The sequence below is a fragment of the Ictidomys tridecemlineatus genome, chromosome 2 (assembly GCF_052094955.1).
Source record: "Ictidomys tridecemlineatus isolate mIctTri1 chromosome 2, mIctTri1.hap1, whole genome shotgun sequence".
NCBI classification, from domain to species: domain Eukaryota; kingdom Metazoa; phylum Chordata; class Mammalia; order Rodentia; family Sciuridae; genus Ictidomys; species Ictidomys tridecemlineatus.
The window spans coordinates 117,074,079-117,089,871 of NC_135478.1; the positions used below are offsets into that span (position 1 = coordinate 117,074,079).

General features: G+C 55.3%; 1 protein-coding gene across 1 annotated transcript in view; it reads left to right on the forward strand.

Annotated features, from left to right (window-relative positions):
• Myo18b (myosin XVIIIB) overlaps nt 1–15,793 on the forward strand; it is an 82,775-nt gene that overhangs the window by 57,139 nt on the left and 9,843 nt on the right. Inside the window, exons 8-9 of the mRNA XM_078039636.1 lie at nt 7,073–7,117; nt 8,529–8,666. Of these exons, the coding sequence (XP_077895762.1) occupies nt 7,073–7,117; nt 8,529–8,666 (183 nt within the window). The remainder of the gene's footprint in view (nt 1–7,072; nt 7,118–8,528; nt 8,667–15,793) is intronic.

Consider the following 15,793-nt stretch of genomic DNA (forward strand, 5'->3'; position numbering starts at 1 on the left):
TGCCCGGCTTCAGTGCCTAATTCTAGAAAGTCTCGCAGTCCTGGGCTGGTCCTGGCTACTTGGGGAGCTGTCACCTCCAACTCTCCCAATAAAGATGCCCGTGCTGGGCAGCAGTGTGGCAGATGCCATGTGGATCTGAAGCCTCGTGTTCTGAATACAGAGCGTGGCCTCAAGTCTTCACTTAATGCAAAAGGGACTTTCAAGCACATCACTGTCCCCTGCTCGTTTGCACAGCCGCCAAGCTGCAGGTGAAATTGCAACCAGTGACATTGCCGTGGCTCTCAGCTCAGGACTGCATTTAGGATCCCCCTCCACCACCCCCTGGGCCGTTTTCTTAGCATCGGACAGAGCCTACACCTGCAATTACAAAGCCTTTGTCCACGGGACTTGCTGGGTGCCAGGCGGCTGTTCCTTTAATGGAAACTCCAGAGCATTTGGATTCACGATAAGGGGAAGGAATGGCTCTGGGTCCTGGGGTCTCTGGCCAGTGCAAGACATTCGAGCCATTTTCCAAATGCACAGCGGAGGTTTGCTTTGGTAACAAGGACCAAGGACGGTGGGAGAGCAGAGGGGCAGCCCAGTGTGGGGACCCGGCAGAGGGCATGGAGGAGAGCAGGGCTGACTTCTCACCCAGGGTGAGGGTCACTTCAGAGTCTGCCTCTAGGCGAGCTCCTCGGGCCTGGGGGGGACCTCCCTCACCCCGTCCTGTAGAGACCCCAGACCTGCCTCTCCTCCAGCGCACCCTCCGCTCTGGTGCATCTCTCCTGGGTTCCAGCTCTGGGACCCAGGAAGCAGCCTCAACTCCAGATTCCTGTCGGCCTTTCTGCTCTTCTGCCTCTGGGACCTCCGATCTTCCTCCCTGCGGGGCTTGTGACTTACCTTCCTGGGTCTGGAACTTCCACACAGTTCCTCCAGTGGCAAGGGACCTCACGTGGGGCTCAGGGGCCGTAAGGTGTGGAGGGACTGTGCCCACCAGGCACTGTGCCTGGAAATGCCAGGGCAGCGGGCAGGACGGCGGCAGTCGGAGGTGGGGAAGAGCTGGGGAGGCTGTGACTCCATCTCTCTGACCCTCGGTCTCTTCATCTTTAAGACGGATGAGAAATAAGAAGTGAAAAAGTTCAACTCCTTAGCAGGCACCTCGTGCACCGCGGAGGCTCGCCCCCAGCCGCGTTCATTCATTCATTTGATGAATCCTTGCCAAGCACCTGGTGCAGGCCGGACGCCCTCCTGGGCACTCGAGTTGTTCCACTGGCTTCTTGTCATCATTACTGCAGATGAAGAGGCATCGGGCAGCTTCCCTAAACCCAGGCAGAAGCTCACGTTCAGCAGCCGTGGCTCAGCTGCTGAGGAACAGGGACGAGCTCAGGACGGATCTGCCTCTGTGGGGCCTGCACTCCGTGTGTGTGTGTGTGTGTGTGTGTGTGTGTGTGTGTGTGCGCGCGCGCGCACGCGTGCCCATCTGTGGATACAGGAATGAATAAGCGGCTCAGGAGGCTGAGGCAGGAGGATCAGGGGTTCCAAGCCAGCCTCAGGAACAGCGAGGCCCTGAGCAACTCAGTGAGACCCTGTCTCTAAATAAAATACAAAACAGGGCTGGGGTGGGGCTCAGTGGTGGAATGATCCTGAGTCCAATCCCCAGTACAAAAAAAAAAAAAAAAAAAGGAAAAAGTCAGAAACATGAAACCAAACAGGGCAGGAGTCCCAAGCCCCGCCCCAGGCTAGTTCTCGGGGAGCATTTCCCACTGTCCTTGAGTGGGCCCGTGGCCCTGGCTCAAGGCCTCAGTGTGGGTTAGAGAGTGAAACCCAGCATGGATTTCAAATCACATCCCAGGACTGAGAACACGGGGCTGGGGAGTTGCCTGCGCAGGAGTTTCAATGCATTTCAAAGAGTCCATACTCACAAAGCTCGCTCTCCCTCCGCAGGCCAAGTCCGCGGATCAGCAACCACGAAAAGAAGTCCGAGTGGTTCTAGGTTGTAGATCCACCATCCAGAGCTGCCCCCAGCTTCTGCCCCTCAGTGCCAGCCAGGATGCTTCCCCACTTGGCATCTCCAAATGACCTGGGTCCCCCCTCCCTACCCAGGATTGAACTCAGGGGCCCTCGACCACTGAGCCCTGTCCCCAGCCCTGTTCTGTGTTTTATTTATAGACAGGGTCTCACTGAGCTGCTTAGGAGGCTGAGGCTGGCTTTGAACTCGGATCCTCCTGCCTCAGCCTCCTGAGCCGCTGGGGTGGCAGGCGTGTACCACCATGCCGATGATCTGGGTTTTTAATTGTCCCTTTCCTGGAGTAACAGGTTTGGATTGGGTCCGAGGGCTGGGTTTGTGATACTTCTCCAGCTGAGCTCCATGGGGATTCAGACCCACTCGAGGGGAGAGAGGGGAGCTCCAGCTCCAGGTGAGGTTCCCTGAGACACCTGTTCACATTAGGAACGTCACCCGGGGCCGTGTTGGGAATCGGGCCTGAGTGCAGGGGGACTTCCCGCCTGGAAGTGGGGCCTCGTGCTTGGAAGGCCAGCTGGCGGTCTCGTGCTGCCTGCAGCCGGGGGTGGTTGTGACTTGGACTGTGGCTCCAGCCTCCTTAGATTAATGGAGGGGTGCTTTAAGTGGGTCCCCCAGGCCTGGAGCGAGCGCATTATCCACGGGGTCGCTGTGCTGGCTGACACACTGGCCCCCTCTCTTCCTGGCCCAGGGTCTGCGGCCGCCCTGTGTCGCTGCAGGTGGGAGTTGGTTGTAGACGGTGGGTGCCCTCTGACCTCTGGATCCGCTCACAGCACACAGTTCTAGCTGGGTCAACGGGAGATGAAGGTTCTGGAAAAGCGTCCTCTATTGCCGGATGGAGTGTGAGCCGGACCTTTCCCAGCACACGTTCTTTTCTAACCTGGCTAAAATTGGGAGCACGCGTCGAGAGGTCTGGGCCTAACTGGAGCTGGTGGCTGCACCTGGGGACACACTTCTAAGTCCCCTGCTTCGTGGCGGGGTGGCCCTGGGAATGCCGAAGGCCTCTTGTGACAACTCTTACTGCTGGTTCTCCCCCAGGAGAGTGGGCATGCCCAGGCGGGAGCAGAGCGTGAAAGGCTTGTGCGTGGACCTAAGAAGGTGCTGACCTGGTCCAGGGAGCCCTGCAGGGCCCTGGTGCAGAGACACGCGTTTAGACGCTGCCACCCGGGGACCTGGCCTTCTGAGCTGGTCCCTAGCCAGACGCCAGCTGATGGGATGCACAGGGCTGGAGCTGCAGGACAACAGGCATCAGCGCTGCGGCATCCCAGGGAGGGACACAAGCTGAATGACGGGCACTTCTCGGGTGGCCTTCCCAGGTGCCAGGTCCCAGGCTGCACCCACCACGACTCTCTGAGGTTCCTGTCACTGTCAGATGACAGATGAGGAAACTGGGGCTGGAGGAGTCAGGAGCCTTGTCACCAGGGTCACGGAAATGAGGGAGCCAACTTGGGTTTTCAGGCCGACCTTGTCACCCAGCTTCTAAGACGAAGCTCCTCTGTCCTGTGCAACAGACCCTGTTTGCTCCCTTCCCTTGTCCAGGTCTAAGCGCTCGGCCCAGCCCTGGCCTGTGTGTCTGCCACCCAGGAAACAGGGGCCAGTGGGTCCCTGGGCTCCTGCTGAGGGATTTGCATTCAGACTGCAGGTGCCCGGAGAAGGCTCACCCCCAGGAGACCCTTAATCAATTATGTCAGTCCTCTGTTTACAGATTCTTGGCCCAAGGACCTTGTCATTATTTTTTTTAAGCCATGTGCTCTCAGAGAGAAGGAAACACTGCTCACCAGTCAGGAGAGGAGAGGTCCAGTCCCAGGTGCCACCAAATGGGTCAGTGCCACGGACAGGTCAGCTGCCCTTTCTGGCCTTGCTTGCCCACTTGACAGATAGCAATCAAGGGACACCTCTGTGTTAGGACTCAAGGAGACAAGGAGACTCCACCTGCCCCACTGAGCTGGTACCCGAGAGACTCTTCACATAATGAAGGGGTCGATAGGTTTCTAACACCCTCTTTTTTGCAGGGGGTGTACCAGGAATTGAACTCAGGGACACTCCACCATGGAGCCCCATCCCAGCCCTGTTCTGTGTTTTATTTAGAGACAGGGTCTCACTGAGCTGCTTAGGGCCTCACTGTTGCTGAGGCTGGCTTTGAACTCAGATCCTCCTGCCTCAGCCTCCCCAGCTGCTGGGATGACAGGCGCGTGCCAGCCTCCATGCCTGGCTTTAACACCCTCTTTTAAATAGAAACCACTTGGCTTTTTACACCAAAGCAAACTCTTACAGAATGTTCCAGCCTAGGCTAAGATGCAGCTAAGGATGCGATTGTAACAGGGAGGAAACCCGGGCTGATTTCTCCTCCCTGGTTCTTCCCCCTGCCCCCTCAGGCCCAGTGGTGAGCCCCAGCACCTGGGGGCGCTGCTGTGCCCCATGTGGTAGAAGCCCAGTACCTGCTGGGACCAGTGACCCATGACTTGTCCCAAGTCAGCGCGGTGGCTGTTTCTGCCCCACGCCTTTTAATGCTTCTCAGGAGCAGACAGCAGACCTCCCCGGCTTCCGCCTCCCCCTCCCGCCCAGGCCCCCACTCCAGACCTCCCCATGAAGGTGTCAGGTGGCTTCCACACTTACTGACTCACCCAGTGAATGGGGACACCGTTCCCAGGGGTCACTTAGCTCCCAGCCGCGCTCAGTGCAGCCTCCTTATTTCAGACATGACCCTGTTTGGTTGGAGACTTCTCACCTGCGGATCACCTGGGGTCCAGGCTGGACGCCACCTTGGCTCTGGGCGACATTTCCTCTGCGTGGGTAGACAGACCACCTGGCAGCCCTTGGCCTCTGCCCAGAGCCTCTGCCCCGAGTCAGTGATGCAAGTTTACAGGCAGATGGAAGAGGGGTGCGGCCCCCGGAAAATGTGGGTAGACAGGCTGCTCCCCCAGCAGCTCCTTGAACTTGTCCTTATGGTGGGCTCATTTCCAGAGGCGAAGCGTAGGAGGGGATGAGTGTGGGATGTTCCCCGCCTTTTCTTTTTTTATAAGATTGACACTTTAGAGATTTTGCCTTTTATGATTGAGTGACTGATTGATTGATTTTTGGATACTGGGGATTGTACCCAAGGGTGCTCAGCCACTGAGCCCCATCCCCAGCCCTTTTTCATATTTGATTTAGAGACAGGGTCTCTCTAAGTTGCTTAGGGCCTCACTAAGTTGCTGAGGCTGGCTTGGAGCTCGCAATCCTCCTGCCTCAGCCTCCCTGCCAGTGGGATGTCAGGCGAGGGCCATGCCCCTGGCTGGCTTTGCCGTTTTGTTTTCTTTTTTAAGGATAGTTGAACAACGCGGTGATGGGTTGAGTGTGCTCCTGCTTGTTCACCAAGCCTGTCACTGGCCTGGCCAGCTCAGATCTGCCTGTTAGACAGAAACCAGAACCAAGAGGAGACCCTGTAGTAGAGTCCCTGGGAACCAGACGGCAGATCCCAAAGGAGCACTTACTAAGGGGACCGTTTGCAAGGCTGTGAGGCGGCCAGGGTGGCCTGGGGATGGACCCGGCAGCACCAGGGGTCAGCAGCAACTGCCACCAGGGCTGAAGGGGCAGGAGAGGGACCCAGGGAGAAGGGAAGGGGGGAGGGGCGGGGAGGGGGAAGGGAAGGGGCAGCCAGGGACGGGGCTCGCTGGCAGGAGGGCTGTGGCCTTGGGTGGAAGGACATGGCCAGCACCAGGAGACGCCTGGAAGCCCATCCCCGAGAAGGAAGGCGCCGCGCCCTCTCCTCCTCGGATGCCCTCCGCCCCAGCCAGGTCCTCCGCTGGTTGAGGCCCAGGGGAGGCCACGGGGGCGGGGAGCCCACTGGCGAGGTTCCGGGATCAGCGCAGGCGCTTGGCAGAGCCTGGACGTGAGGGACCCGGGAGGCCGCTCCGCAGGGTGGGCGGTCCCCAGCGCCGGGAGGAGCCTGCGCAGGGCGGGGTCTGAGGCCTGCGCCACCCGCGGGGCTCCCAGGGCTCTGGGCTCCTGGAGGGTGGACAGTGGCCAGGACTTGGCCCCAGAGCGCCTGGGTCAGCTGTGGACGACAGAGGCTCCCGAGGAGGGTTGTGAGGAAGGTCCCCAGGGCCCACGACAGGACGCCCGTGGATTTGGCCGTCGCTGTCGTCACTGACCCCTTTTGTGCTGGACCCGGGAGCCCTGCCTGACGGCGCCTGGTCCGGCCCGAGCTCTGGGCTGAGCCCGGGGGCTGTGAAGACGAATAAGACTCATGCTTGACCCTGAAGGCACATTGCAGTCGGGAGGGGACAGGGCATGTAAATAGAAGCCCCTGCGGGTCACAGGTCTTGAGGACAAGGGACCAAAAAGCAGTGCGTGCGTCCCTCAGAGGAAATGGCCAGGACCTCCAAGGAGGGAAGCGCCCAAATTCCAGCAGAGGGTGCAGCTCCACGCGCCCAGGGTGGAGGTGGCCTCTGGGATTTGGGGCTTGGTGGTGTGAACGGTCAGGACCCCCCGGCAGGACCTTAATAGGCCCCACAGATCAGGGGTGACTGAGACAAAGGGGCCCAGCTCCTGTCTCCACAACAGAGACCCCAGGGCTGGGCTGAGACCCTGTGGGGAGCACATGTGCTGAATGGAAGGAGTCTCCCCACCGGGGGCTGCGCGGGAATTGGTTCAGGAACCTCCCACAAGGCCCCGGGAAGCTGTCCTGCCCCCTGTCTGATTTGCTGGCCTCACAAAGAACCTAAAACAAATGGCCTGCTTGCTGCAGTCACGATGCTATTAATAACAGCTGTGCTGGTTGTACTTTTAAAAAGTAGAGGGGATGGCTGCTACCATTTAATTAGCACTGTGTGTTTGCCAGGCACCACGCTGAGAGCTTTATATGGGCTATTTCACTTACTTGCTCCAGAACTCTGGAGGCAGAGCCCTGTTATTAGCTACATTTCACAAAGGAAGACAGGAGGCTCAGAGAGGGCAAGTGGCTTCCCCAAGATCACACAGCAAAAAAATTTGGAAGTAGGATTCCACCCCCAGCACATCTACTGTTAAAAACCAATTCCCTGACCCCTGGCAACACAAGAATAACACGCCCTTTATTGTGCTTCTTTCCAGTGTGCAGACAGCGGTGGATTGTAGCAACGGCGGCAGGAAAGAAATGTAAGTTGAACCCCAAGTAGAGCTGAGCAGCTGACAGAAGTGAGCCCCTGGCCGTCTGTGTGCAGTTCACTTGGGAAACAGCCCCACCCGCTTGGAAAGGGATCACCAAAGCCAACAAGAGCTGGACTTCACAGTCATCGCCTATAACACAGGGGACGTGTGACTGAACCTCCAGTTTCATATAGACCGAGAGCAGCCGGTGCCTTATCACACCATGTCCCCAAGCACCTTCCGAGGCTCCCCATTGCCCAGAACAGACTTTTGGGTGGATGTTTGTGTCCTGCACATTTTGACCCTACCTTTCCATGTCACCCATGCCTCAACCTTGAAGGACCCCCATACCTATGTGTATCGAAATGTCTTCCACTGAAAATTTCTCTCTGCAGTTTCTGCGTGACCCTCACAGGACCCATGAGTCACAGGTCCTGATCTCCACTACCCCCACTTGGGACCTTCCTTGTGTCCCCAAGAAGCAAATCAAGGCTCCCTACTGAGCCAATCTTAGCCTCTCTTCTCTGTCCCTCCCTACAGTGCGGTCATTTCTCCTTTATTCCGTAGTTCCTTAATGAGATGTGTTTCCACTCTGCTTGGCTAGAGTCTTGAGGGCAGGGTCAATGTTGAGTCCATGGGGACTGGTACAGAGTGTCCATGACAACACGCACGCGCGCGCCCACACACACACACACACACACACACACACACACACACACACAGTCTCACGCAATTTCCTGGTTCACCAACCAGGTCATAATTATTGAGTCTCTGTGTAGACCTCTGCCTGGGCCGTTTTCAGAATCACAGAGCACAGAGTAAAATCCCCAGTTCACAACCACATTCCAGTTAAGATAAGGAGTTAAACCTGCCACATTTGCTATTTCACGGACATCTTATTTGGTATAAAATTCAATGCCAACTCGAGTACAGTGGCCCACCCCTGTTACCCCAAGGGGCTAGGGAGGCTGGGGCAGGAGGATGGCGAGTTCAGAGCCAGCCTCAGCCACAGCGAGGCCCTCAGCAGCTCAGTGAGACCCTGTCTCTAAATAAAACACAGAATAGGGCTGGGGACGGGGCTCAGTGGTCGAGGGTCCCTGAGTTCAATCCTTGCTACCCCCCCAAAAAAATCTGTTCTGGAGCATGTTTCTCCCCAGGAAGAGTGCAGAGGTCAGTCACACGGGCCTTGGGAATGAAGGGAGCAGGGCTTAGACCCCGATGTCATCAACTAGCTGGACGACCTTGGCTGAGACCCAATCTTGGCCCTGCAGACCCCACGACTCCCATCTGTGTGCAGGGGACTGACCCCCACCCGAGGGACGAGGCACAAGGTCCTGCCGGCTTGTGCTCTGGAGCAAAGGTCTAGTTATGGGGGTCCCCGGTTGTCCTTGTGACGCAGAGTCCTGTGTTCTGATTGTAGAGACAGCTTCTCCGCCATCAGCTCCCAGCCAGAGGGCAGCCTGCAGTCCTGGCTGAGCTGCACTCTGTCCCTGGCCACAGACACGGCCAAGAGCCCGTCTCGACAGTCCGCCGCCAGCAGCTACACCCTCCACGCCAGGTAAGAGCGCCACCTGTGCCGCTGCTTGGCCGACAGCCCCGGATCCCATTGGCAAGGTTGTTCTTCAGGTCTCCCGGCCTCAGCGAGGACAGCCTTGGTCCTCACGGTCTGAGCCATTCCCCTGTCCCTTCCTCACTGTGTGACTCTCTGGGTCTCCTCTTCCTTTACCCTCAACCGTGAAATAAGGTCGTATCCACTGACTCAAAGGGTCGAAATGAAGAGGATCTGTTGCCAACCTCTCCAAAGCATGCTTTCCTGATTATTGTAAATAGTAGGGTGAACTTTAAGATGTTAATAGTTATTATTACAGTTGACTTCTACTTAAGACATGATGGTTTTCCATTTATTGATAGTTACAGTTTGACAATTTTCTTTGTTAAAAGAACCTAGTTACTAAAGTGTTTCATTTTAGCCAGGCACCGTGGCAACGCCTGCAACCCCAGGGGCTCGGGAGGTTGAGGCAGGAGGATTGCAAGTTTGAGGCCAGCCTCAGCAACTCAGCGAGGTACTTAGCGACTCAGCAAGACTCTGTCGCTAAATCAAATATAAAAAAGGGCTGGGGATGTGGCTCAGTGGCTGAGCACCCTGGAGTCAATCCTCAGTAAACAAAAAACACAACAAAAATGTTTTGTTTTTGTTATTGTTTATGAGGGGGAGTGGCTACAGAGAATAAAGAAACTAAAGCCAGGTGCCGCCGTGGTGCACACCTGCAGCCCCAGGAGGCTGAGGCAGGAAGATTTCTTGAGTCTAGTTGAGACGAACCTGGGCAATATACTGAGAATTTTAAAAACAAATAAATAAATAGAAGAAGGAAGGAAGAAAGAGAAAAGAGAAAGTTGAGCTGGATGGTGTTTCATTTTATTGGGAGACAGGACCACATCGGTTCCATGCCACCCATGCCGGTCCTCTTGGCCCTGGCCACGATGAGATGCTCATGGGCCACAGGATTGCCCGGAGCGGGCTCCCCGACAGACTGGCCCCGGGGTGCACCCTTCCTCCCATGAATCAAGTCCACCCTCCCTGGGCTTCCAGCTCCATTTCTCCGAGTCCGCCTGGTTTTCCTCTCCAGGGCGACCCTCTTGTAATCAGGGCTTCATGGCCATAAACCAGGAATCACGGATGAAGCAGATGCATGATTAAGATGACATCACCGGCCCCCCTAACCCAGGGCCCAAGAGATAGACAGGAAGAAGAGTCAGAGGCCAGCGGGGGCCCAGGCCTCCCTCCTGACTGGAGCCTCGTTTGCTCTGAAGCAGGGGCTCTCTCCACCAAAAGAGGGGCCAGGGCTTCACGCTGCCCCTTGGGCATGTTCAGCAAATGGCAGACGCCTGGCCCACACCGGGCTAATCCTAGACGGAAATATTTGAGGTAGAAAATGTGAGTGCACCCCTTTAAGCAGGGGGGGATCTGGGGATCATCTGATTTTTCTGTTAATTAAAAACAAAGGCCTGTGGAGGAAGGATCGTGTCCTCCGCAAAAGTTAGGACTTTCCCTTCGACCTCGGTCTCCCCTGCCCACAGTGCGTGAGGCAGCAGAGGCAGAAGTGGGGAGGCCAGAGGAGAACACCGATGCTCCGTCACACGAGGTGCAAGTTTCATAATCAAATTATAGTAGGGTGCCCGAGAGGGACCCATAACCAGTGGCTTACACCTTACGCATCTATTTGCATGAGAGACGGTGGGGCGTGGGGTGGTTTCCATGCACCGCCTAAAGTCAGAGCCTCTGGAGTCCAATCTTTTATTTGCAGATCCAGCGGCTGTGTGATTTGGGGCAAATTGCTTAACCTCTCTGTTCGTGCCTCCTCATGGATCATTTGGGGTTGTGGTCAGGGTAAATGTGGGGATGTGCATGGTGTTCTGCACCCAGAGCCTGGTGCCTAGGACATGCTCAGCTAATTAGCTGCTTTAGGAGCACGAACACCTGAATGCTCAGAGCAACGCCAGGAGGTGGATCTCATCAGTCACTGTTAGGAAGATGGTGAGACCCCGGGAGGCCCCAGCAGCTGACTCCGCATTGGTCTGAGCCAGTCCTCTGCCGCCCCTCAGGGAGGTGGGTGCTCAGCAGCCATCTCCAGGCCTCCTCAGGGGGCAAACGAGCCACTTGGACACTTGTAAGAAGGAATTCCTTGTCTCTCCTGGGGACATGTCAGTGTCCCAGGGCTGGCTTACAGTCTGTGCTCAATAAGGGTTTGGTGAATGGATGATTATCATAGCAGTAAGGCTAGGGCAGAAATAGGAACCTTATTTAGCCATAGCTTGGTAGCCATTGTGGCTCAGAGAGGGTGGATGGTTGGCGCAATGTCACACAGCGAGTAAGTGGAAGAGTCAGGATCTGAACCCCTGCTGAGGCCTGGTTTTGGATTTGCCCCACTACCATGGCTCTCTGGTGTTTGTCCAGGAGTTGGACTGATCACCTGGCAGAGTGTGTGTGGGGGGACAGTGTGTCCTATTACTACAAGGGCTTAAGGAATGTTATTTAGCATTCGACATTCAGCAGAAGAGGTTGGTCCAGGGCCTACTGCGTGCCAGGGCCCATGGCGAGAAGCCCTGATCACTGTGGACCTTTCCTTTGAATCATCATTCAAACCAGAATTCGAGACACTCTGAGTTGGAAAGAAGCATCGGGCTTCTCTAGTCCAGAGTGCTCATCACAGAGAGGGAGGGAGAGCCAGGTCTACGGAGGGCGGATCTCACCCGAATGACGGTGGTCGCTGGCCAGGGCCGCCCCTCCAGCTCTGAGAGCTGCACAGTCCTCTTGTGAGGACGTCCTCCCTCCAGAGCGTACGGTGAAGCACAGGTGAATGTTGAAAATGGAAATGCGGGTTGCCCTGGTTTGATCACCGCGTGTTCTAGGCTGGACTGAATGATCTCACCAGACCCCAAAATGGGTAAAATCAAAATTAATTTCCTACAAATTCTTTTCCTTCCTTTCCTTTTCCTTTATTAGTATTATTTTTTTAATTTTTGCAGTACTGGGGATTGAACCCAGGGCCTCACACTTGCTAGGCAGGTACTCTACCACTGAGCCACATGCCCAGCCCTTTTTATTTTAATATGAGACAGACTCTTACTAAGTTGCTGAGGCTGGCCTCAAATCCTTGATCCTCTTGCTTCAGCCTCCCAAATAGCTGGAATACAGCGGGGTGGGCTACCATGCCCAGGTCTTCAAATACATTTCTAGTGGGCTTTCATTTCAGGATCCCAACACTGTACAGAATTTCAACTCTTTTTTTGTTCTGAATCCAAACCTATCATGCCCAGTTTCAGAGAAATATTTATAGCTAGATTCAAAATGTCTGAGCTTTAGAATGAAATCTCCACTGGGGTCAGGGATGGGGGGATTCAACGATATCATAGCGTAAATACCATTAGTCTGATAATGAGAAGAATATTGGATTTCAGGAAAACTAATAGAGTCACCCCTCTTCTTCTAAAAGGAAAGTGTTGGACGAGGTAAAGAAAGGATGATTACAAATCTGTATCTCAAGATAAAGGAATCAATTTCTTTCTTCATATAAATAAAATGATTTCCCGATTCCTAACATGATGTGAAGTTGAGGCACGATTCATTTTATGTTCCAGTCATGCCTGGGTAGGTGATCACTGCCCCCAGCACACTCAGTAGTATCACGAATAAAAAAGAAATTAAAATAGAAGACTAAAATCTTCTTGTCCAACTCTCCAATCCTAGCTCCCTTTCCACAGGGATCAGCCATCTTCTGTTTGGAGCGCACCCTTCCACACCTCTCTCTCTGTAATTATGTCATGTATATGCACTTGTAGCAAAGGGCATATCTGTTGGCTTTTAAAAATCACATATTACATGATGCTATTTTATGTATACTATTTCTGAATTCTGATGGTGTGTTTCTTTCCCTTCACAATGTATCTTGGAGATCTTTCCTTACCTGTACACTAAAGCCCATCTTATTCTTTTAAATCCCTGCAAAAGCCGGGTGCAGTGACGCATGCCCATGATCCCAGCAGCTCGGGAGGCTGAGGCAGGAGGATCTTGAGTTCAGAGGTAGCCTCAGCTACTTAGTGAGGCCCTAAGCAACTCTGGAAGACTCTGTCTCTAAATAAAACATAAAACAGGGGCTGGGGACGTGTCTCCGTGGTCAGGTGCCCCTGAGTTCAATCCCTGGTACCAAAACCAAAAGAAAAAAAGAAACTTAAATCCCTGCCAGAGATCTCGAGGTTGGCCCTGCTTTGCCGAACTGTAGGCCTTCATATTTCACTTTCAGGTGCTTTCCAGATCTTTCCTATAAATCTGTCAGGCTTCAGGAAACACGCGTCCCCAGGCACCCGGGCGAGTGGTTCTCCAGGTCACAGGGTGCAGAGCTTGCCAAATGGGCCCAGCCTCCTCCCTGCTAGGAGACTCGGTGGAGGAGCAGAGCAAAGAACTGGGAGGTGAGAGTCCCTGTGTCACCTGGCGTGTGGCCGGGCTCCATAGACAAGCCTCTAGGTTCTTTCCAGTTTGACTGAGAAAGAAGGTCACTTTAAAAGCAGAAGAGAGTGGAAGGCAGTCTCCTGCCAGGGCCTGAGCTCACAGCCCGCACTATTCATCAGAAGATGTCAGCCCCAGAGAAATGCACCCAGCCCCGTGATTTACCGCGCGGCCGCCGAGCTGCTGCTGAGAGATGCAGGTGCTTCTGGGGACGGAGACACTCGATCACCTCTGTGGCCCCTGGGGATGGCATTTACGGGCTTGGTGGTGGCAGCTAAAGTTTGTTCAGGGGGCTCTGTGCGCCTGGTGGCAGGTGGTACCAGGGCTGCCCAGGGTTGGCACGCCCCTGTCCTCCAGCCCCCTGAAGCCGCGGGCTCTCTAATGCCCTCCCAGCCCCGCAGGTTTCCAAGGGGACACTGGGCCCCACTCGCTGAGACTCCCATCCGCTGACCCAGCCGTGGTCCCGCAGGGCGTCAGGGAGGGCCCGGGCGCTGATAGACGTTGCTTGACCCGACTCTGCAGGATGCTCCCTGGTCAGCCGCTGGCCGCATCTGATAGAACAGTGAACACTCCAGCCCACCCAGGGACCTGCGTCTCCTGCAGCCTCAGTTCCTCCCGTCCCAGTTGTTCTTTCTGGAGGAATCATGGATACCACGGGGTCCTCCCCATGTTTTGAGGTGGGGCGGGGGTACCTGGATTGAACTCATGGGCCCTGGACCGCTGAGCCCTGTCCCCAGCCCTATTCTGTTTTATTTAGAGACAGGGTCTCACGGAGCTGCTCAGGGCCTCGCTGTGGCTGAGGCTGGCTTTGAACTCGCCATCCTCCTGCCTCAGCCTCCAGAGCCGCTGGGGTGATGGGTGTGCGCTCCCACGCCCAGCTCAAACCCTCCATCTTAAACTCCGTCCTGTCCACGGCCTGGCTGAGTGGCTTCTCCTTCCCTTCACATCCAGACTTCCCCAAAGGGAGAAGTCACCTGTCCCTGTCTGTCTCTCTGCCTCAGTTGACCACGCCCCAGAGCCCGCCCTCACCAGCACATCCAAACCTTTTCCATGACATCAGATGTCCCCGTGACACCAACCAGGGGGCCTTCTCCGTCCTTGGCTTTCTCTAACTTCTCCCCAGCGTGGCTGCCGTCAAACACTCTTAAAACTTTTGGCTTGACCTCAACATGCCTGTCCTTTGGCGCTCCTCAGACTGACGCCCAGGCTCTTCCCGCCCGACCTCCCCAAAGCGGGGGTGCACCGTGTCCCCGCTCACCTGGCTGCTCCTCTCTCCACCTGAGGGCGGGCGACTGTCTTTGATTTGCATCCCCAGATGTGGGCAAGTGACCCCCAAATCTAGACCACTCGCTCTCGGCTTCTCCCGGGTCTTAAACGGCTCTGTCTTAGCTGAAGGTGCTCTCGGTCGCCTGCCGGGGTTCTGGCTGACACTGCCTGTCCTCCCTGACCTGCCGGGGAAGCTCGTCCCCCCGACCTGTGTCATCATGATGATGGGAGGGGCCTCTGTCACTCATGAAGCCACTCGAGCTGGGGATCTTGGGTCACCCCAGCCTGTCCTCCCTCCCTGTCATTCCCAGAGTCAACCGGTCCCTCATCTGGAAGACTCTGCTCCCCTGGGGACCCTGGGATTCGGGAACTCAAGGCCATCCTGGGGACGGGGCCTCTCACCAGCCTCTCTGCTCGGCTGCCCATGAGCTTTCTGAGGCAGCCAGATGGTGGCCAACGACCCCAAGCTCAGGCCTGTGCACTCTGGGTCACGGTTCTCACCTGTTCTGGGAGACGGGGAAAGTCCCAGGAGACCACCGGACATGGGGGCAGGAAGGGTTCCCCAGAGGACTATGGGCACCTTGACTGAAGCAGAATATTACTAGGTGGATAAAAATGGGAAGCGTAGCTCCTCCCCTCCCCCAAGGGGAAGAGGAACTATGGGACCAGATGACGAGGACAGTGAGACAGACCTGGCAGAGGTTCCGAGTCCCTGTGAAACCTTGGGAAACCCAAACAAAAGCCGGGGTCTTGGTCAGAGACTTCATTTATGCCTTGATTTCGGTGGCCCGTCTCTCACCGCATCTTTAGCAGGGCTGTGATTCGATTTGGCCGCCCAGCCCGGCTCTCGAGTGGCTCTTGGACTTGCCACATCCTGCACGGGGAGCGGGGAGATTATTGTATAAATCTTTCTCACTCACATAATCATCGTGATTTTAATTACTGTGTAATCTTCGCTAATTACTGTTGTATGTATCATTTGCTTTGGTGCCGATTTCACACAACTGCTCTCCGTCGGGCTAAAAGATGGTGTAACAACTTTTTCTTTGCTGGGGAAAATTTGCTTTCCGTAAACACGTTGAGCCTCTACTCCTGGCTTTGAGGTGCTTGGTTTAAGAGAGAAAGATTTAGATACCACCGCCAGGCCTGTTGGTTTTAATTTGGTGCAAGGCTGACTTGAATTCGTGAAAAGGTGCAAATTGCAGGTATTGTTGTTGTTGTTGTTGTTTTTCTTTCTTTCTTTCTTTCTTTTAGATGAAGTTGTATTGCTCTCAAGGAAATGCAGTATTCTCGACCAAGCGTGAAGCCAGGCGTGGGTCATGTGAGGGCTGCTTAAATGATTAGATAGGACCACTTTGTAATTAGCTCATTAATTATGGGAATGCGAATGGTGGCACTTAGCCGTTGAAAACAGC